The sequence below is a fragment of the Caloenas nicobarica genome, chromosome 3 (assembly GCF_036013445.1).
Source record: "Caloenas nicobarica isolate bCalNic1 chromosome 3, bCalNic1.hap1, whole genome shotgun sequence".
Classification (NCBI taxonomy): domain Eukaryota; kingdom Metazoa; phylum Chordata; class Aves; order Columbiformes; family Columbidae; genus Caloenas; species Caloenas nicobarica.
In genome coordinates, this window is record NC_088247.1 from 121,883,520 (window position 1) to 121,906,410 (window position 22,891).

Below are 22,891 nucleotides of genomic sequence, written 5' to 3' on the forward strand. Positions count from 1 at the left end.
AAAAGCTATGTCATCTTACATATTAGTCAAAAACACCCAGCGGGCAGAAAGAATAATAGCTAACTGGAAATTTAGTGTTATCCCTACATTTAAAGTACAAACCATTACAATGTAATAAAATTAATCCAGACATTTCCAGGGCAAGTGTGGCTGACCTTTTGTTCACCAGCTACTGACCCCAGGGTGAATGAAAGAGCCTTCCAGAGAGAAATGTCTGTTGTTTGGCTTCGGTCCCTGGTATTTAAATTGCATTCCCTAATCAAATGAAAAGGCTGTCCTCTCTATCAGGTTACAGAATCCATGGCAACATTTGGCCTTTTATATACATAATGTTAGCCTTTTTGTTTGCGTCTAAGTAGAGACACCTGGAGCAATGTTAACATTAACCGATTTAGCATTAATAGCTTCATTATATAAGAATTTCTGATCAGATAGCTGTTACTTTTGTTATATTGCTTCAGCTTGTATTGTTTTCATTTTTTATCTCCTTGCTTGGCAACCGGGCAATGATTTGCAAATTTTTTTTGTCTTGATTAATTAAGCAATATAATTATCAGGAACCGTGATGCAGTCTTTGCTCGACAAAGCTTCTGGGGGAAGACAATAGTAAGTCTGTTAGTGTGAATGCATTCCACGCGTCACAGATGCATGAGGATATTCTGAACAATGAGGGGAAAAGCTGCCTGCAAAAGAGGACAAAGAATGCCAGGCAGACTCGACACACTGCACATACCGCCAGGGACATACTGCGGGTTCCCTGGGACACAGATGCCTCGTTAGATTGCGGCTAGTCAGCAGAGATTAATTCTCAGCCATTTGGTACAATAATTTACCCATTCCCCACTCTTTTAACTAGCCCTGCTTGCTGGAGAGGGGAAGGCTTTGTGCTCAAAAGGTTTATTTGACCTCGCCTACTTTTACTGCGTGCAACAGAAATAATTATTTTTTTCTTAGAAATTGTAATGAAGCAGGTGTTTGCAACGGGCTGAATATTAATTTTTGTTTCATGGATAACTTGCACTGACATTTGGAGAACACAAGGAAGGGGATATTTCCCTTTGCTCTTTTGTTTAGTTTGTTTTTAATTGATTCCTGTCAAAGCATCCTATATTTTTTGTGACCGTTCAAACCCCCATTTTCCTCCAGCGTGTGTTTAATCCCAGCTCAAGCGCAGCGCGAGGAGGGAGCGTGTCCCCGCGCTCAGCTGCTCCCCCCGCGCCCGTTAGGCAGAGCCCCCGTACAGATGGAAGCTGACGATGTGCGAGTCCCATTGACTCTAATGACCCTCGGCGTGGCCGGTGGCTCTGCCGGGGAAATAATAAATCCGGCTGCGCGCTCCGAGAGCCGCGGGAGCGTGAAAGCTGTCCCCGTCCTACACGGACGCTTCCACCCTTTGCCCGAGTTCCTTTTTCCATCCGCCAGCAAGTGCTAACTTTGCATGGTGAAAAATGTGCGCTTTTTGAGAAAACACGTGCCTAGGACACAGGCCTGGAAGTAATCTGTTGCATTGTTTGGAAGCTTGAAAAAGCAAACAAACCAACACGTTCCCCAGTTTGGTGGCAGTCCCTGGCGGAGCGCAGTCAGTGCTGAGGAACACGCTCACTCCTCGCGGTTCGGCTTGAAGGGGCAGCTTTGCTGTTGAGCAGGAGTTACGGAGTGCAGAACGGGCATTTCTTGGAGTTTGACTGTTAAACTTTCAGATAAAACAGTTACTAAACTTTTTGTTTTAAAATGTTAGATTAGAGATATTTTTTATAAATTTGCTGGAAAGTACCCGCAGTGTTTTTTGTTGTGTGTTGTTTTTTTTTTAATGTGAGCATGTATATATGTGTATTTATATACACACATATGTAAGGTGTATCAGATATACACACCTTGTATACATTTTAAGTATATAAATTCCATAATACTGTGTTAAGAAAATCTGCCACAGTCTTTAGACTCCAGGTGGTTTTGACTTTGAATATCTGGTGTTTGTATGTTGGTATAATTTTAATACTAGTAGGCACTTAACCTCCTTATTTGCAATTATATAAAAATATAGGTTTACATTTTTTTTTCCTCCTTTTCACAATACTTGATAAAAGAGTATGTGTTACACATTTCACCTAGAAATGTAATCGCTTAAAGAGGAATAGCTTGATGCTCTAGAACATTGTCACTTTGGCGTAGATTTTCTTCCTGTCACCCTTACTTCCAACTGCCTTGATAGCAATGCTAGCATAAAAAGAGAAAGAAGGCAAAACCACTATGGAAACATTTTACACTAATCTATTTTTTGAGGAGCAGGAAATCATTTTAAGTAAAGGAATGACAAAATAACTGTGTGAAAAGACAGCTGTCATTTGCAGATGTTATATTAAAACCAAATTTCTTCTGTAATTCATTGCCACTTCTAATTAGTGGAATTCCCTAGATGCAGGGGATTTATATTATTCCCTTTGTCCGTTTATTGAATGACTGTCACAGTCACCCACAAGCAGTTGCAGAAGAATAATAGAGGGTATTTATATGTGATAGGCCTCTGTACAGATGGAAAAAAAAATCTATAGCTTAAATATTAATAATTGCTGCTAGCTTCTGTTCAGGGTTTTGTTGGGGGTTTGGGGTTTTTTTTCATTGTTTGTGGAAGGGAAAGGAGTCTGACTACTTGTAAGTACTACAATTTGTTCTCTCTTTAGGCGTGAAGGATTTCTGGGTTTGGGATGGCAGAGCCTGTTAGGTGTGTGCCGTTCCGGACAATCCTCTCTGTGCTGACGTGTCCCTTTGGCCAGTGTGGCCGTGAGCGGCAGGGGCGGTTGGTGACACCAAGGGGACAGGACCGGAGCAGCGTGCTGGCCCTGGGCAGCCCGTGTCCCTGTCCCAGCGGGGTCCGGGGAGCTGTCCCCACCATCTCCTGCTTCCTGCTGACCTCCCCAGCTTGGAGCGCCTCAATTATTCATTTTCGTTTCCTTCATTGAAGCCCACGGAAGGGGTTTATAGAGGATTATCTAAAACAAATACTTCTTTGCAATAACTCCTGCCAGTGTCGGATTCAGCCAGGGAGTCAGGGTCTCTTGTAGGGACGCAGAACAGAAAACGGCTCTTAATATCCACTCAAATTGGAATATCAATGTCAAATTCACAGATGTTGTTCCCGTGCTCTACACCATCCTTTCATCTTCCACCGGCTCGCCTTCACATTCCTTGGTTTTGCTTTGGGGCCCGCAGGTGCCGTTTTTTGGTCCTCTCTTCAACGGAGCCATCGTGACCGCGGCGCTGCTGCCCAGCCTCATCTGCGCCACGTGCATCAACGCCAGCAGAGCCGTCAAGTCGCTCATCCCGCTCTACCAGAGCTTGTATCCTTTCCTCCCGCTGCACCAGGCTCCCCGCCGCGGCGCCCCGACTTCACGTGTCCTTCTGGGAGAGGTAAGCTGTACTCAACATCCTGCCCCTTCACTTTCACCGGACAAGGTCAAAGCTTTCTTCACGTCACACTCAATGTTTTCAGTTGTTCACGCTTAGTTGCCATCCAGTGTGTTAAAAATAAGATCATAACATCACAAGTGTTCTCACCAGCACCTTCAGACAGGCTTGCTGGTGGTGGGCTTGGACTTAACACTGATGCTTTGAACTGTAAGTAATGATAACACTCGGTTTTCTTTCACGCTAATAGAAGTTATCTGCAGTGTACGTTAGGCTAACACACAGAGCTCAGTTGTATTCTGATCTTATTCAGAGAAGCAGGCTCGTGAACTTGACTTGGACCCATGATGTTAGTAACAGAGACGGGATTTGGCCTCAGATACGCATGTTTCACCTCCTGAATTCCAGTTTCATTCCAGCCACGTATGAATTTGGGCGTTTTCAGAACACGTTTTCTAACAGGTGCTAGAAGGTAACTAGGTGATGTGCTTCTGTCACAGGAATTGTAGCACAGTCTTTTTTATTCTTGTGCAATAGACAGACTAACAGCATCACTACAGGTTTGCACTTATTCCAGGATTTTCTCATAATGCTGTAATTATGCTAGATACACTTTATAGCTTGTTTTGTTAATCATATCACTTATCTCGGGACCAACACTCACTGCACTTCGTTCTCTTTGGGGAGCTTTCGATTTGAGTATTTTTCTAACTGTACGACTTTGAGTAAGAGTTTGTGAATGAAGTGGTTTGATCTTTGAAAGAACATTGATTAATTAGTTTGAGATGCATGTTTTTAAAAAACAAAATATCCTCAAAATACTGTGGTTTTTTTTTTATAGGCTAAGTTTTATGCAGTATGCTTTGCAAAAGTCATCAGAAGCTAAAAGTAGTGTTGTGGTTGAGTAAATGTGTATTTCATTAATTTCATTGCATACTCGTTTTAAAACAAAGGCAGTTGGTGGTGGTCGTGTAAGCAGTTGAAGGCAAACCCGTGGCAGTACCTAACAGATGATTCAAAACTTGCCAGGTTTTCCACTTTTGTTTCACGAGAGCAATCTAGCTAATTACTAAAATTCTTCTGTGCAGAATTTAGCTTAATCCATCTGCTGCTCTAGACGACGTATAACAATAAAATAGCAGTGCAGTAAAACTACCGCGAGTAGCGGCGGTTACAGGAGCGAGGAGCTGCTGTCGCCTCTGGCCGCTGTCGCACAGCTCGCTCTGGCCGAGCGCTCCCGTCCCGCTCCCAGCGTTCCCCCGCCCGCTGAGCTGCTGTCAACCCGGTCGCTCTCGGGTCCCCCGTCCCCAGGGAAACGCCACAGCACAGATATGACAGCACGTGCCACTGCTCAGCATATGTTGGAGGTCTCGCTGAAACGGCATCTGGCCCCGGATTCTTTTCTTCCTTTTTCTTGTGCCTGCTTTTGCACCAGCGATATCTGTAGTGAATCGACTGCTGCTTGTCTGTTTGATAAATGAAAGCGGGTTGAGAAACTCCTGAAATCAGGAAAAGATTGTGTGGTGGGAAGATCCCATCAGCATGACAGTGGGGCTGTCTGTAACGCTTACTGTACAGAATAAAACACTTGTAGTCATACTAAAATTCTTAGTGAGCCAGAAATCAGCAGGCAGCTGTACAGATGTGTGCAGGTGGCGTGCGACGCGGTGGTGCGGTGACGCGGCGGTGCGGTGATGCAGCCGTGCGGCTCCCAGAGCTTGCTCTGCTGTTTGCCTTGCCAGCTGCTGCGGGAGAACAGGAGCAAAGCAGACCCGGTATTTGATCAGGAAATGAGAGAATTTAGGAACTGTCAGACTGGAGATGAAAATCACTCGAAGGTGAAATAACTCAAAAATGTCAATAGAAGGGAGAAATAAAAAGCAATAATCCTGGAAAAGCAATGGGTGATGTTTGGCAGCACATTAGGCAGCACCTCGCTGTTCAGGTGGGTGCAGAAAGGTGTGTAAGGCAGGGCTGAGGAGCGGTCTGCGCTTCTGCGTGTCACACGGGCATGTCCAAAGTCAGCGTCCGTAAGAACAGTGAGGAGCCAAAAATGTTCCTGACTCAGCTGTGGTTAGAACTCGACCTGTTGTCACCGTTCTGTGGCAATGGGACACTGCGTCCGTGGTGCTGGAGCAGCGGCAGAGCCCTGGCAGGGGTGGCATCCCCAGTCTGAGGGACACAGAACCCTGGCAGGGGTGACATCCCCAATCCGAGGGACATGGAGTGTGGCGGGGTGACGTCCCCTGGAGCCCTGGCAGGGTGCGAGGGACGGCCGTGTTGTGTGCCGGGAGTGGGGACAGCATCTTGCCAGCAGTGACAGCTGAAGTCACTTGTTGGGAAGTCTGTAAACTCCGGTTACAGCTGCACTTGTCAGGGGCTTTAAGGGAAGTGTAATCAGGCACAGAGATTAATTTGCATCTCAATTAGGCCAGAGTCAGGAGGAAGCAGAGGGTCTGTTGCTGGAAGGTTGTGGCAGAAATCTCCTGGGCACAAAGGGCTCCCAGCCCGGTGCTCCAGCCAGCGAGGACAATGTCCCAGTGCGGTTTCCATGGGGACCAGGACCGCAGAGCGCGGGAGCATCTCGCTGTGCTGCAGCCGCCTGGGCCTGATGACACAAATTCCACTGCCGTACCCAAATACGGTTTTTCCGTTGGAAATCTCTTTGGAAATGAGGAAGGTAACTATGGCAGACCACATTAGATTTTTTTAAAAAATCTTTTTTTGTGTGTTTATGTAACTGTTTCTGTTTTAAGGAAGTCATTAGGGTAAGAAAATAGTCACTAAAAAATAATTAACTGTATTTAAACTTTAGTTTCAAGCCATTCTTTTGCACGGGTCCAACAGCGTGTGCAGGCATTCCGCAGGGGCAAAACCGGGGCAGTTAATGCGGAGCTCAGTTGTCTTCTGAGCGGTTAAAGCTCAGTGTTTCTGTAGCTGCTGCAATGTGTACATGGCCGTGGATTATTATACACTGGTATATGTTCAAAATAACCATTTTTCAGGCGTGCATTCATTCGCGGGGCAGTGGAGCGCTGAGCAGAGCGGCTGCAGACCACACTAATTGGTGCTCTCAGCATCCCTGAGTAACGGTCGAGTGTGGGGTAATGTGCTTCAGCAGCCTCAGCACACTGCTCTCGCAGGGAAGAGTGTTTGTCTTAAATATGCCTCTGTATGTTACAGAAATCATGAGCAATGAGGTGGCTTAAGTTATATAAGAACAAGGAAGAAAGTTGCTAAAATTGTTGTGTAAAAATGCATGTATTTATGCAGTTTTTGAGAGCATTAAAGCCACCTTTTATGCACTTGAAAAAGACAGGAACAACTGATGTCACAGATGAATAATCGTGTATCAAAACTGAAGTTCCTCTTAACGAAGCCCAGTTAGAGCCGAGGTTGCCAGTTGTCGGTATGAGGCCTGTAAGCAGGATGCCTTGGGAGATGAGAGCAGGATGAAAAGCCGCGTGTGTCATTTGGTGCTTGGGCATTGTCACTGGTTGAGCAGGACCCCCAGGCAAGGGCCTGTGCCATACCAGTGAATACTGCAGAGATGGTGGGTGTGATGAGACAAACCCGCCGCTTTGTGCTCTCTTCCAGCTCATATTAAGTTAGTGGCATGCTGGAAAGGATTGTTGAGCGCTTGTACGTTCCGGAGTCCCAGTCGCCCCAAGCTGCAGTAGTGCACGTCTTTGAGAAATACTGGAGGGGGAACAGGGTTTGGTTTGAAGTCTTTATAATGGGTCTGGTCTACAGCTGCTGTTTAAGGTGACAGTTGTTAAGCTCAGGTGCTAGTAAACCTCCAAATATGAAGATGTAACTAAGTCTGCAGGTGCCAGGTGCCTTGGTTGGTCCCTAATTTAGTGTTGGTCTCCACAAAGTCTTGGGGATTTGGGGATAGTGATGTCAGAGCAAAAGGCTCCTCTCAGACTGCACTGGGAAACACAGCTTTGACTACCGAGCATCCAGATTGTCTTTCAAAATGGAGTAATCTCATTGTTCCTTGAATGGCATTGTTCTTGTTTAGAGATCTGTAAGTTGGTCTCAGGTTTTACGTATCAAATTTCATAACAGAGATGCTGCTGCTTTCCCGTCTCACATGCGTCATAATAACAACAAAGGTAAACATCCTGGATTCTTATATCTTTTATCATCTCCTTTTTTTAAAAAGAGTGTAGTGCAAAATTATCTTTGCAATGAAGACGGCCGTTCTTTAAATGGCAGTGGCTGAAAGATTGTGCCAGGCCTGGTTTGGCTTAGAAACACGCGCAAGATGGAGCAATGCTTTCTGAGCCCTTTTGCCCGCTTCCTAACTGGAAAGAAAAGCTTCCCTGAGTTTGGAAAGTGGCCTCAGCAATGAGGAGGAAGCTCTGGTGAATTGTTGTCACCATCTGAGAAGCAGCCCCGGGTGTCTGCTGTAAATGCCTGTATCTCTGTGTTCCCACGCCTCCGCTGAAAAAAGCTGCTTTTTAATTGAAACATCATTTTGATGTTATTTGCAGGATCTTAGCAGTTTTTCTTTTTCCTCTGTCGTTGCAAATAACTCTCGTGCTTGCAGTCCCACCTGGTGTCCTTGACTGCATTTGAAGAGAAGCGGGAGAGCTGTGACAGGGCTGAAGTGTCACCGTTTGTGAGCAGCCTGCTGCAGGGTGTCAGATGTCCAGTTGGCGTCTTCCTTGCATTCTTCATTGATTTCTTGTCGTCTTTGAATTATTTTTGTAGCAATTTAAGCTATGTGGATCTTTCTGTGAACGAATAAATAGGGAGTTAGTTCCTGTTGGGGCTTATTGAGAATTAACATGTTTATTATAAAACTACCTTTTTAAGCAGTCTCACTTTTAGGATAAATTGTTTTGGTCTTACAGAAAGAAAAAGGGTTTCTTCTTGTTCTGCCTGTTGATTCCTTGCATTTTTTGTACTCTTCTGCAGCATCTTGATGAGACTAGTGCTGCGTTACTCCGTAGGGCAAGAACAACTAACTGATGGGGTGGGCGTGCGGGCTCGTGTCTGCCAGGCGCTGGGTTTGCCGCCAGAACTGCCCATTTCTGGTAGCTGTGCGAGGCTTCTTGGAGAGGTAGTCCTAACAAATCTCTGGTATAAGCTGTGCTGCTTCTGCCTTTTTCATTAATATCAATAGAGTTATACAAGGGCTGACCTAAATACTCTTAGCCTGGTAAGGAGAAAAAAAAATGACCACAGCGCAGGTTGAGCACTGGATGTCACCATTGTCCCGCCTGCAGTTCGCAGTCCTGTTTGGGGGCCAGAGGAAAACACGGCCCTTCCCTTGGAGAAGTCGTCTGGGACATGAATAACTCTGGACATTTTACCCACTGCAGCGAATATGGGATGCCTGCTTAACTATACCAAACTAGCAGCTCATTAGGACCGTCATCAAAGGACCGTCTAAATACATATCGAAATTGATATCCGTCTCTTTAGTTCATTATAGTCCATGCAGGTATTAACCCATGTACTGCATATTAGTATATATTGTCTGGAATCAAGGAGATTAAGCAAAGAATATCAACTTTGAATTCTGAATGAATTCCTTTTGTTGGTTTAAGCCAATTACTGATTAACTTAGTGCAGAGCAACTGAGCTGCTCACCTGCTTTATCAGAGACTGAAAAAGCGGGATGTTTGTGTGACAGGCTTAATGGTGTGCGTGCCCATCAGAGCTGGTAGGTGCTCGTAATGGCAGATGCCTGAAAGCACATTTTGCCCACATTTCAAAACGTGCTTTGTTGATCTTGCACTTAGAACTCTGCTTTGGTTATAAAGGGGTGTTTGATCGTACTGTGAAAATAAAATAGAAAGCCTTTTTAGAGAAGGGTGCACAATTTGTTCCTTTTATTTCATCCGAAGAAGTTATGCCCTCAAGCTATATGGATGCTGTTAGGAATGACTATGAAATTCTAAAGCATGTGTCAGCGGAGCTGTGACAATTTATGTGACATGGCATCTGACGGTTTTCTGCCGCAATGATGGGCTCTGGCTCTCGGGAGAGCTGCCTGCAGCCAGCCCTGCGCTTTGTCCGCGGGGAGCGCCGGGCTCCGCTCGCCCTCCGCCGCTTCTCGGGGGCTGCCGCGGCGGCTGTGGGTCTGGGGCCGGCGGCTGTGGGTCTGGGGCCGGCGGCTGTGGGTCTGGGGCCGGCGGCTGTGGGTCTGGGGCCGGCGGCTGTGGGTCTGGGGCTGCCGATGGCTGTGTGAAGCATCCCTGAGCTCCGTTCCAGCGCCGCTCCCCGCCGCAGCCGATCGATGGCTGGGCTGCCGTCTCCGCGGTGCCTCCTCCCCTCCTCGCAGCCAGAACCTTCCCCGGGCAGCGATCGATGCCTCTAATCTGCTCCAGCCTGTAATAAGTCATGCGAGGCAAAGCTTTTAGGTGGCATTACATGGGATTGTGGAGGCGGCTCTTCAGCTCTTATTCATCCCGCTCTTCATAGACTTGCCGAGAAATCTACTGCATCCCGCTTGTGAATATATAAAGAGTATATAATGCTGCTGCGGATTCAAACTTCACGTGCTGCTGGATGATGTGCGGACACAGTGGGTTTAAATTTCCCTGGTTTTGTGCATGCACCTGTACATACATGTCCCTGTTGAGAGTCCCTTGCTGCACAGTCTGGTGCGCGGTGCTGTGACCGAGGGCAGGGCCGGCAGCACGGACCTGTGCGTCCCCGCAGCACAGCACGTGTGTCTGCTGCGACGCGGTGCGTGTGTCTGCTGCGACGCGGTGCGTGTGTCTGCTGCGACGCGGGCATCATTATTCTTCTCCACGGCTGGAAGCTGTAAAGATCGCTGAGAAAGTCCCCAGCAAATTCTGCAGCGGAGTTCTAAGCGGCACTAACCGCTCGCACCGCCCGGTGCTGATCGCTGTGCAGCAACTGTACTCGCAGCCGGAGTAAATAAACCCAACCGTTCTGAAGGCTTTTATTTGCTAAGTGATTTAATGGGTAGTTCCAAAAATGAACCTGTGGTTAAGTGACGTCATGAAGTAATGGTTCTTCAGATGAAAAGTGAATTCACTGTGTGATGTGTGTCAGAAGTGTGTGCGTGGGGGGAACTCAACTCTGGATTTGTTAAATGATGTAGATGTGCACTAATTGAAAACAACATTCCTAAAATACATAGCCGTACCTCTTCAGCCTCTACCAAAGACTGGAAAGTCATGATCTTGCTGGGAATAGTATAGTATATAAAGTATAAGGAGCAGATCAGGACTGGGATCTGGGATTTTGGACCTTAGCTCTCCTCTGCCATGGAGTAGCTGCCGCTTTGAATGAAACATGTGGTTTCTTTATTCCATTTCTTCACTGGTAATATTTGTTCATTAATAATTTTGCCGGAAACCGGGCTTTTTATTTAAGTGCTACTTTAAACTTGTGTCCTAGCGCTGAATCAAACTTGAGTTGTGCAGAAGGGTTTGGGTGCTGGGGCCACTCTTAGGATTGCTTTTAATGATTTCTTAATTCTAATGCTAAGTAACTTTTATCCAGTTTAAGTCTGTAAAAGCAGTTCTTTGTGTACTCGCAAGCAAAACGCAGTGACTGCTCTGCCAGTCCATGCCCCTCCAGCCTGTGTTTAACCAGGGGCTCTCTTTCAGGTTTGCCAGAGCAAAACCGATACACTCAGGTTACTACTCAGTACTCGATTCAATCTTCCAGTGGTTTTTGGGGGTGTTGTTTGGTTGGTTGGTTTTGGTTATTCTTTTTTTTTTTTTTTTTCTTTTCTGTTTATCCACCAGACAAAGGGGTTTGTGTCCTTTGTATTTTCAAAGCAAGTTTTGATGATTTTTGCGGTTCTGCGCCTAATAACCTGGAAGGGATTCGTGTAGCTAAAACCTCCGATGCATCTTTTGGAAGTGTGCTTGTGAGCTTGCACTTCGGATTTCCGGGCGTTGTTTTCGTTTGGCTTTTGTCGCAAACGGGCAATAAAAAACCCACAAGAAACCAGGACAAAGTGTGTGTGTGTGTGTCGGTGCCGGCGCGCTGGGCAGCGCGGTGGCTCACCAGCTGTTCCCGCTGCTCCCAGCACGCCCGTGTGTCCGGCGGCCCCGCCGCAGCGCCAGCCGCTCCGCTGGGGATGCCCACGTGGCCCCGCGCGGGCCCTCGCATGGCATATGGTGTCTGCAGTCATACAAGATGCAAAACTATTCTGCCGCTAATGCACAATGACTCATAGCATTGCTAATTTTTCCAACAAAAGCCCACTTCCACACCCACACTTTTAACCCCTCAGGCTAAAAAGCCTCTTCTTTAGTTTCAAAGCCTTGAAATGGAAGGAGGTGGCTATATGAAACCCTGTATTTATTTAAAACATATTCAAGTTCTAACGATTTTTTTACATTTCAGTAAACCATGGTTTTCAAACTGCCGTTCTAACATACGGTATTTTTTAAAATTATTCCAAAATAAATTAATTGTCAAATGTTGGGAGTTTTTAATTTGTTGGGAGTTTTTAATTTGTTGGGAGTTTTTAATTTGTTGGGAGTTATATATTACAAAAATAGTCAGAAGTCAGCATAGATAATAAAAATTTATTTTCATTTAAAAAAAGAATCAAAGCAATGTAGTTAGTACATCTACAACGATCGTATATTACAACACAAGTTACCAAGCCGCTTATTGTAAGAAGCTGGTAATATTTTTCCTATACACCGGCTCTTTGGGGAGAAAAGTCATACACTTTCCAACTAGAGGGAGCTGCTGCTGTCGTTGATGTTGATTCTTAACCTCCCCGTCTAATCCCTTTGTGCAGAACGTACAGCGATCGTTTCTACGTTTTAATAAAATCAAGTTAAATTACCCTGAGTAATTTAGATTAAAAGGATGCATCTTAATTTCTGTAGAGTAATCATCAAATTAAACTGTGGAATTCGGAGAAAACCGAAGCGTGTGGCACACGCGGGCGCTCTGCTGCGTGCGGAGCTGTGCGGGTGGTGAAAAGCCGAGCGGCGCTGGCCGTTGCTGGCGGACACAAAGCCGGGGCAGCAGCAATCGTCCCGCTCCCGGCCACAAAGGGACAAAGGTGCCCGCGCAGGGACGGGGTGGCCGCGCTCAGAACGAGCCGCCCAGGTCGGTGCGGAGCTTGATTCGAGATGGACCAGACCCCCAGCCCCCGGGCCATCCTGCGCCGCTGTGCCCAGAGCTCTGGCCGTGGGGTTGCTGTGCCTGTTCTCCACGGGCTGCTTAGTGGCCATCATCGTAATCCTACATCCGTTTTTGAAGGGGAAAGGCTTTCCCTCTGCACGCGCTGAAAAACTTTTAAAGCCGTCCTGTTGCTGGGGACTTTTTAACTAGGTTGGGGACATAAGTGTGAAAACAGCAAGAGAGAGAAATCTAGGAGAAAGCTGGTGGGTTTTAGTGAGTTTATTGGCTGGCAGATTTGTGTTATTTCTTTCCTCAGTATCGTACTTTTGTGTGTGTTTCACAGTAAGATTAACTGTCAGGGTTCTAGTGTATAAACAGGAGCAGATGGCTTTTAACGATTTCTTAAATCTAATGCTAAGTAACAATCTAGTACATGTACAGCATTTTCTGGTTCAGGTATGGGGTTTTTGTTTTGTGGGTTTTTGTGTGTGGTGGGTTTTTGTGTTTGTGTGTTGTTTGTTTTTTAACTCAGCTCACTTGCTGTAGTGTAATCCTGTCTGTGAACTGGCCTGGGCCAGGGTTTGATGAGAACCTGGAACTTCTGCTGAACAGCTGGAATCGTTGTACCTCTTTGGGATTCCCCGCCTCATCCCCTGCCACCGGTGTCACGATGGGCAGAGCGGTGCGGGGCGGGCAGCAGGGGCTGATTTCCCCTGGAAATCACAGCGTTACCTCTGTGACAAACGACCGGGCCTTAGCTCAGGTTTTCAGAGCCACAAAGTCTTGGTGCCAAAAAAGCATCATTGGGAAAGTGAAGTCATTAAAGTTTAGAGGGTAACCTGAAGCTAGCGTGCGTTTCCCTTTGCTCTTGCTCCTGAAGGTCTCCCACCAGTTGGTGCCGTAGCGGTGACTCCGATTCTCTTCCCTGGATTGCGGGTTGGCTTCTGGAGCATTTGGAGCCACGGCTGCCAGACCAACGCCGTGAAGGCGACACAAGCGTGGCAGAACGGACGATAAAGGTGTAGAGCCCTTACTGGGGGAACAAGCACTGGAGCTGATGTTCAGACTTCACATCTCCCTGGCTGTTGATGTCTGTCCCCGGCTCCATGCCTTCCTCTCCCTGCTCCAGCATCTGCTGCAGCCGGAAATCCGGGCTCTGCAAACACCGCGTCCCCAGCGGCTCCAGGGGTAACACATGGAAGCAGCGGGGATTATTTTGGTCCTTAATTTTTAACCAAAACTCCCTGTCATTTAAAGGTTTGGCGTTGTAGGAGTAGCAGCTGCACCTGCAGTTACCACTTTCGAATGACCTCGACGCCACAGTTTTCTGGGGAGCTGCATTTTCTAGTTGTGCCAGTCTTGAGCAGTCGCAGTACCTGATGCTTGACATCTCCATTTCACTGGCAAGATGAAAAGAAACATCGGTGTCTTTATTTTTCAACAACGTGCGAAAAAAGGCTCCCCCTTCCTCCGTTTCCGCGGGGTTATTTTTGGAGCGTTGCCGTGTCTCTCTGCTGCGGTAACCCCTTGGGCACCGTGGTGCTCTGCGGCTGCTCCGTCCCCAGTGTGGGGGACAGGACGGGACGGGACAGCCCTCCCGTTAAATCACAGAGCTGCTGGACGGGGCTACAGCTGAGAGGAGCCCTGAACAGCTTTAATTCAGACCCGATTTCTTTACAGGCTTCCGCAGAGCCTGTTGGCTTTTGTGCTCCCGTGTTTTATGACTTGTTGCCATGATAATTCAGCTCATCTTACAGGTTTCTCTAATTGTGATTGATGTGTAATCATTCATTTTATTGAACCTCATTAAGGTCTGCGAACCTCTGTACCAACTTACAGTAATTAGAGCCCAGATAGCCATTCCATCTGTTCACAAGCACTGTTTAATTAATGAACTTTTAACGTGTTCTTTGCCTTGTAAAAGCCCTCAGTATTCTCAAGTTGTTGAATAGGATTTGCATGCCAGCATTTCCGTTTTTTTTAAATACCGCAGCAACATGCGTTTTGGAATCCCTAAAGTCAACACACAGAGTACTGGGACCTTGGAAAGCCAAGTGGGGAGATTTTACTTTGAGTTTCAATTTTTCACAGCAGTTACAATATCTGTAAAACTGATGCTTACAGATAAAAGGCTCATGTGGACTTTAGTATCCTTTTAATGCCCAAACCAACAATTTTTGATGTGCCCTTGTATCATCGAAGAAGATATACAGACACTAGTAAACAAAACGTTTCATTTTTCATTTTAGCACTTACTGGAAGAAATGAAAAATTCCATGCCTGCAGACACACACTTTCCTCCCCTTGTATTTCATCTTTTTGTTACACTTAGAGCATCAGGACTGAGCTTTATTTATTTTTTTTTTTCCTGTAGTGTTTCAGTATAATGAGATTTCAGGACAGAGTGGAAGCCAGTGCTGCTGGGGTTACCATAGGGACTGTTGTAATAATGGTCCAGAATTGTGAGACAGCAGCAGGGCAGGAGTTCTGAATACGCGGAGTGTTCTGCTGCTTTACCTCTGCGTGTTTTGACGGTGCAGTAACGTGCTGAGTCAATGTTTCGCGCGGGATGAATAAACAGCTGCGTTTTTTAAAAATGAAAGTAAACTTCTGTTCCCTGATCAGGCAGAAGAGTATCAGGATTTTTGAGAAAAACAGCCTCAGAAGGCTGTCCGTTAAGAATGTGCAGTCAAATAGCTGTGCTGAATGTGACCGTCCGGCTCCTGCCGAGCGGCTCTGGAGCTGGGGAGATCAGTAAGGGAGGAAAAGGACGTTTTCCTGGGACACTTTTGCATTCGTGATCTGTTGCTGTTTTTTATCCACAGCACAATATTGCAGTGGTGCTTCACCTAATTAGGACTGATCTGTGTTTACCTTAAATATTCAGGACAGGAATTAAGCCGTGCTCCTCGGGTCCCTCCAAATCCCTTTGAGCGTCCGCGGGCAGACCATCTGCTGCGGTCCCACTGCATCCCCGTGCGTTCCGTGTCCTGGGGGGCGATCACAGCCTGCAGCCCAGGCCTCGTCCCCCTGCATCCCCACACGTTCCGTGTGCTGCGGAGGCACAAGACGCGTGGCCCAGCCCTGGCGACTGTTCCTGGTGCCGCGGGATCCGGAGCCCTGTCTGTCGTCCCTCAGCGTGTTCTGTAGCATTGCGGGTGCCCAGCGCCAGGCACAGTAAACTTCTCTGTGTCCCAACAGTTCTCGGGCACGTTCACCTTTTGTCGTGGGTTTTCCTCGTGCTGCTGTCCTCTTCTGGACCAATTCTAACATAAACGTCAAGTGTTTTCATGGCCCTAAAAGAGAAGTTTTGAAAAGGGTTGGTTTTATTTCCTCTTTGCTATTTCCGTGTGTGAACTCACCCTCTCAGCGTTGACCCTGCACCTTCTCAGTCCGTTCAGGCAGTTCTAAGTGTGCGCTGCTCCTGTTTGGAGCCGAAGCAGTTTAACTTTCAGGTTGCTGACACGTTGCAAGAAAAACGTGTTTTTTCTCGAGCTTTTTGGGAGGTTCCCCGTTTCGTTTGGGAGCGTACCGGTTTGCGGAGGCCCAGGTGTGCGAGCTCAGCTCTGGCGCCCCGGCTTTCTCTTGCGCCTCACAGACTGGGATCTTAACGGAGCTCTTCCGAGACAGCTGAGTCAGAACCAAGTGAATTAGGCTCTTTTTAGGAAAGAATTCACTCAGCATGTGCGTTTAATAAGGCTTGTTTATAAAATCACAGTGTTCCTTTGCAAGCTGATGGTTCTGAGGGTGCAGTCCCTGTCCTGCTCTCCACAAGTGTTTGGGCTCAGCAGTTTAACCCATTGTCACCAGAAAAAAACATGTTAAATAACAGGTATTTACATGAAGATTTTAATATTGCCCGTATTTTGTTTACTACTAGTTGCCTTTTTTTTTTTTTTTAAGATTAAAACATTTATAACAGGTTTTTTGTATGTTGCCTGTAAAATGCGTTTTGCATTATTTGGGTTTACTAAGAGAGATAAGAAGGATGTCGTTGTATCGGTTGTTAAATATTATTGCATGCGAATCCGTATTTTAAAGGTTCAAAGACTGCAGTAGCACATCTTTCTCTGTTCTCTTTGCTGTTGGTAAAGATGTCCTCGAATCAAGCATTCACATTTGTGTGAAAAATAGAATTCAGTTCAATCCATGCATAGATTGTCAGAAAGATTAAAGTGTGCATCATGCAATTTCTCTTCTTTCAGAAAGGGGCCTTTGATGTGCTAATGTTCACTTTCTCCCTTTTCATTCAGAAGTGCTGGTCATTGTTTTGAGCTGCAGAACAGTATCTGCTTCGTGAAGGCGGATTCTAATACCCCGGTAGCCCAACCTTGCTCAAGGTAGCATAATATAAATATGCAATAATATTAATGGCATTATATGCTGGGATCAGATAACAGTGTGCCTGCACAGATGAACACCACGGCAAATCCCAAATCCAAAGCATTTATTGAAAATGGATGTTGCAAAAAAAGCCAAATATTTAATTTCGAATAATCCATTTAGGTGTGTCGGTGTCCCTGCTGTTGTACCAAGTCATGTAATTCGGTTTTGACACAGAACAGAAGCGTGGTGCTGCAATGAGCGCTGCAGCCCGTTAAAGTCGCTCCCGAAGACAAGGCTGTGATGTATTTCCAAAGTTAATTAGCAAGTGAAATTATTTGGATGGGCTCATCTGTGTGGCAGCGGATGTTTTCCAGCACAGGGCTGAGATGTGCAGGCGCTGGCGGGGCCGGGACGCGCTGCCGGTGTCTGCTCCCCATCGCCAAGGGCACTGAGCAGCGCTCCTTTTGTCGTGGGCCGCAGAGGTGGTTCGCTGCACGCCTCGGGAAGATGAATGCAGAAAGTGTTAGTGTGTAGCTGTGCGGGAGTTATTGCAGTGTTTATTATGGTCTGTACGAGACTCAACAGTTGACTGTGGAGTAATAAAAACCTGATTTTTTTAAACTGGGTGAAATTTGGTGGTCGAGTTTTGAGAGAGTAAGTTAAGTAATGGTAAACTGGTGACGGGTATTTTAGGAAAGGCCCATCTAGAATGCTGAGCAGCTTTCTGCTCAAAATTCAGAGAAATTGCCTGGTGTGTTTCTCGAGCGGTAGGAAACCATGACTTTGAAAAAGCTGCGGGTTAAACAGCGAAGCAGAACGTGTTCCAAACTTGCTTGTACTGTTTATTATTCTGATTAAAAATGAACTTAAAAGCTGTGAGTTCAGAAAGCTTCTAATGGGACAGGTGTTTGGTGGCAGAAGCGAAGGCTCGTCGGTGTTTTGGGGTGAGCGGGGTGGCGGCGCAGGCGGCTCTGCTGCTGGGCCGCCGTGCCCGCTGTCCCTGTCCCGCTGGGTCCTGCCACCAACGCTGACGCTTCGCCACAAGCTCCTCTGCTGCTCCTCCCCTGTGCGATCTCCGTCCTCTCCTATATCTGAAATGACTCAGCAGCCAAGGGCTTCCGAGACCTGCAGAAATTCCGCTTGGAGGGCGCCTCAGAGAAGGGGCCCGAGCGGCGCAGCTGTCACCGGTGTCACCCAGCTCTCAGCCCTGGGCATCCCCGCTGCTCCCCCTGCTCTGTCACCCTCCCTTCTGCTCAAACTTACAACTTGCTGCTTCCAATCGTCTGTTGTACAGTCCTTAACTCACCTCTTGCCCCGTAATTAATGTGATGATGGGCCTCTGTGGCCAGCTTGAGTTATTAAAACCTTTTGGGAATGTTTTGAGAGATGGTAGAACATATAGAGGAAATCAGCAGCAGTGAAACGATTGCATTAACTTGCCTTTTTGTGGAGGAGTTGCTTACATTTTCAGTTCTGCTTGCCCTCCACCCCCACTTTATAAGTAAAAAAAGCAGATTTCATAAACAGGCAGCAGAATTTTAATGTACTCCTCTGGGGGAAACGGAGAGAGATCACAGCATGGACACTGGCTGAGCCGTGCAATGAAAGAGGAATCCGCTCCCCCTACTGAGAGGTCACTTCCAGGGAAAAAAAATGTTATTTTAAACGCTGACTTAATCATCTGCTTTTGGGGATCAATTTTCTGCAAGGACCGCGAGCCCTCGGCCGTTGTGCACGAGCCGGCAGCGCTGGCCAGGCCGCCGTACCTGTTGCAGGCTGCCCGCGCCAAAGGGGACTTTAATTTAATGGATTTTAAGCAACATTATTCAAAGATCAACAAAAGGCATACTGTGTTATATGAATAAAAGATTTCCTCGGGATCCTTGTTAACCCTCCAGCGCCTCGCTAATGTAATTGAAGTGCAGCCACCTGGCAGGGAGCCGCGGCAGTCAGCTGCACAGGAGCGCCCGCGCCGCGCCAGGTGCCGGCTCTGCCGCCGGCGTCCCCCACGACACCGGCACGAGCCGCCGGCGTCACCCAGGACCAAACACCACGAGCCATCGCACCGAGAGCCCTCGCTCAGTCCCGGGCTCTGCTCTGAAATAGCTGCAAGGGTTAGAAATGTCAGATTATAATTTGAAACTCTCTTTCTTTCTGGAAATTAAGGCTGGGACATCCCCACTGCTTTCTTGGTGTCTTTTTCTAATTTGCCCTTCCTTGCTGTCCCTCTCGTGTAGAGCAATTTCCCAGCCTACATCACTGCAGCAACAAGTACATTTAGTGTTGAGCGTCTTGCAAATGGTGTCGCTCGTAATGGATGTGATAATAAGCCCCACGGTTACCTATCCCTGATTGTAATGAATGTAAATTATCAACTATAATGGACCTGAAACGGAGCCATTTAGTGTTAGTCCCAGAAATAATGAAAATATCTGTAATAAACCAGAAGGAGCAAAATTTTTTAGTGTAATTATATATTGTTCTGGTTGTAGCTGCCTGATCCTCATGCTCTTATCAAACTGGCAGTGATGGTTTATTAACCTTTAGCAGGTGAGAAAATATGATTATAAATTAATCTGCAAAGGTTTTCCCTTAACTACAGGGCAGGAATTTGAAGGCGAGGCTGCCGGTCCGTTGGTGACAGCCCCGCACAGCGCTGACCCGTGTGTGACGGGAGGCGAGCCCGGCGGTGAGCGCAGGGACGCCCGTGTCCCCGCCAGGGACAGCGGCTCCTGGAATCGGGGTCCTGCTCATCCCGCAGGGCAGGGCTCGGACGTGATCAAAGGTATTTGCGTTTGGTTTTTTTCTAGGCCATGTGTTAAGATCCTTTATGGTTTATCCTCTTTGGAAAACAAATAATAGATATTCGTAAACATTTATAACTGCTTCACAGTTGTAAACCCTTGTATTTCCAGGGAGATCAAACTTTGCAAGGATTTACATTTGGAAAACATTTAATTTTGAAGAGCTCGGAATATCACTATTGAATATAAAGAAATTAAATATATTTGTGTGAGTGATACGCTGAGTATTAAGCAGCAGAGCAGTTAATTCATTACCTCTCATCCGGCTTACAGCACTTTTCACTCCTTCATTTAAGGCTTGGATTCTCCCATCAGCATTTGCCCATTGCGAGCAAAAAGATTGATTCAAAACTAACTGAATTACAGGTTTTTTCCAATTTTTTGAAAGTCAAGAGAGGCGTTTCCTTTCCTTCATGTAGATAACAGCGATCTCCTGCCCAGTCCTTGGTGTGTATGTGCCGTTTAAATAACACTTGTAGCATCTTGCTCAGAAACTTGAAACAGACTTTTACCAGCAGATTTGTAGATCTCGGTTGTGGATGAATCGAATCTCAGCTGATGTGTAAATCTGCACTTTTCCTGCCTTTGTGCTGCTTGTGGGCTCTAAGCTGTCAGTAATTGTCTCTTTTTCAACTTGCAAAGCGTCCAGGTTTCTGAAGCAAATGTGCAGGGAAGGATTTTGATAATTTCTGCTTGCTTCCCCTTATCGTTTAAATGTAACGTTGAGACAAAAGTTGACTTCTGATTTACTGTAGCAAAATTATCTTGCAAGTTACTTGTCTCGTAAGTCTGACCAGTTCTCAAGGATTTTGAATTACGAGCCTGTCATTCTCTCCCACTTGCCGTCTCTGGTGGTTGAGTCCTCGAAGCTGCAGTGCCGCAGGTTGTTGGCACGTCTGGTTTTGGTTGGTTCAGAGTGAGCTGTTATCGCGGGACACTCTTGGCTGTGTATTGGCCTTGGTGCTGCTGCGCTGGAGCTGGAGCAAGGAGGAGATGGGGTGGCCCGTCCCCAGGGGCTGACGCAGCCGGGGTTTGTGGGCAGCGCATCCCTTTGGCGCAGACCTCGCTCACCCGAGCTGCCGCCGCCGCCTTTATTTTCTGGTTACGGCTCCCAGCAAACGTTCCGCTCTCTGCCACATGTGTTTTAGGACCAAATCGCGTTATCCGGCTCGTCCGGGGGGTTGCAGCCGTGCGGAGACCCTGTGCGGAGCAGCTCTGCCGCTGCCACCTCCTATCTCCATCACACTATTAATATTTCCAGCGTGTAAGCAGTTCCCAACAGCTGCCAAATGCAAACAATAAACTGTTCCTGCTTCTCCCCCCAACTCTATTCCCCAGTTAATACATGACTGTGGCCCAAAGCTAAAGATGCTGAAGTCCAAGACTACCCAAGGTTTGGATATTTTGCAATCTGCTGCTGCCACCAAAACCAGATGCTTCATCTTATGAGAGACAGAGAGAGAATTTCTGGCTTTGCAAAAATGAAACAAGTTCTACTTAAGATTTTAAAACTTCAGAATTCATTTAAAAAATCCTAATTAAAATCACATTTATGTTTCTAAAACATATCGGTTAGCAGAAGTGCTTTAAAAATATATCATTTACATTTTTAAAAATTGTTAAAGCTGGAGAGACGGGAAATGTGTTAAGGAAAAAAAAGCTGAGACCCAAGTTATTCTCTAGTTTCTTGAACACAAAATCATCCTGTGTAACTTCTAAATATATCTTCCAGTCTCTCTGTACCTATGTGCTCTGTAAAATTCATGTAATGATACTGCCCCCTCTATGGTTTTCTCTCTTCTTCAGTGTAAATTGTTTGGACACAGCTATACTGCTTTGGAAACTAAAAAAAATAATAGCATGGATGCAAGGTGCTCCATACAGAAAAGGTGGAGTGCCGGAGCATTCCTCAGCGTATTTAATTTATTTGTGTGGATGCAGAGTATTTGTTTCTCACTTAGCGCGTCCTGGTCCTTTAGTTTCCATTAGGTCACCCAGCCGCCCGGCGAGGGTCTCGCACTCGGAACGCGCTGAATGACACCACGTGGCTCGGCCATCTGTAAGCGGTGAATTAATCACCGGCGCGGGCGGACAATGTCTTTATGTTGCACATTCAGATAAGCCGCATTGTGTGACAGCACACGCCAGCCCTGACTTTAATTAAATATTTGCTGCGCACATGCTGCAAAGCGGAGCGAGCTAACGATGTTCTCCTGGCCCCGAGGAGGAGCAGCCGCGGGACGGGGCCACAGGCTGGGGCTCCCCGAGATTGCCCTGAAAAAGCTGCCAGGGCTTTCCCCAGCCCTCCCAACGGCAGCATGGAGATCCTGCTGCTGCCGTTCGCAACAAAAAATCGTTAGAGTGCTGCTTTGGTGGAAAAACACTTTGACAAGAAGCCTCCCTTCCCCGTGACATGTGTATGCTGTAACAAAGACGATAATAAAAATAAAAGGGGATAGTATCACTGGTATGTAGCTAAGAATAGTAGAGCAAGGGCAGTACATTGCCCCTGTGCGTTCAAACAGTTTGAAGGAACTGGAAGGCATAAGTAAGTGACAAATATGAGATGTCCAAAAGTAACACCTCGTTAGTGGAATTACTGAAATAGGTGTATTTTGTCAGAGGCTGAATAAAATTCAGACTGCAGCAAAGCGTAAGGGAAGCATCACTTGGGAACATGGGACCTTCCCTCCCGTTCTTTCTCCCTTGGTGATCGCCCCGTTTGTGGAACGAGCCAGATAACTGTGGAACACAAGCGTGGGCAGCTGTACATACACTGATAACACAGGCAGCCATGGTGTTATCGTGATGGCTCTGAAAATACGGCCCAGGGATTTGTCTCCTGCAGCTACGGGCAGCTCCCCACAGCACTGCCGGGCTCTGCCGTTCCTGAGCTTGTCCTGAAGGTCCTTCATCTCCAGCCCCCGCTTCTTGGTGTTCGTCTGTGTGTCGCAGCCTCCTCTGACGCCTCCTGCACGCCGCATCGGCCAGTCTGAGACACGCGTCGCTCCGGTGCTTTGGCTTAAAAAGAAAGCATGTAAATCTGCAGTTGTTGACAGGTCTAGTTTAGTTGCACCTGTTCGGTGAAGGATACGTGTTACTAAAATTCCCCCAAAAGTCTTCCGTGAAATGAATGCAGTGCTGGTGGTCACCAGACCGTAAATGCTGGCAAGCCCCATCAAGCAGTTTGAGTTTCACACTGCGATTGCCTATCACAGCACATTAAAAGCACGGTAACTCTGCCCTGCTCCGAGCTCAAGGAACACAATTAG

General features: G+C 46.9%; 1 protein-coding gene across 3 annotated transcripts in view; it reads left to right on the forward strand.

Annotated features, from left to right (window-relative positions):
* Nucleotides 1–22,891, forward strand: part of RALGAPA2 (Ral GTPase activating protein catalytic subunit alpha 2) — a 94,306-nt gene that overhangs the window by 58,836 nt on the left and 12,579 nt on the right. For all 3 annotated transcript variants that reach the window (XM_065633074.1, XM_065633072.1, XM_065633073.1), the window contains one exon: nt 3,211–3,338. In XM_065633074.1, coding sequence (XP_065489146.1) covers nt 3,211–3,338 — 128 coding nt within the window. The remainder of the gene's footprint in view (nt 1–3,210; nt 3,339–22,891) is intronic.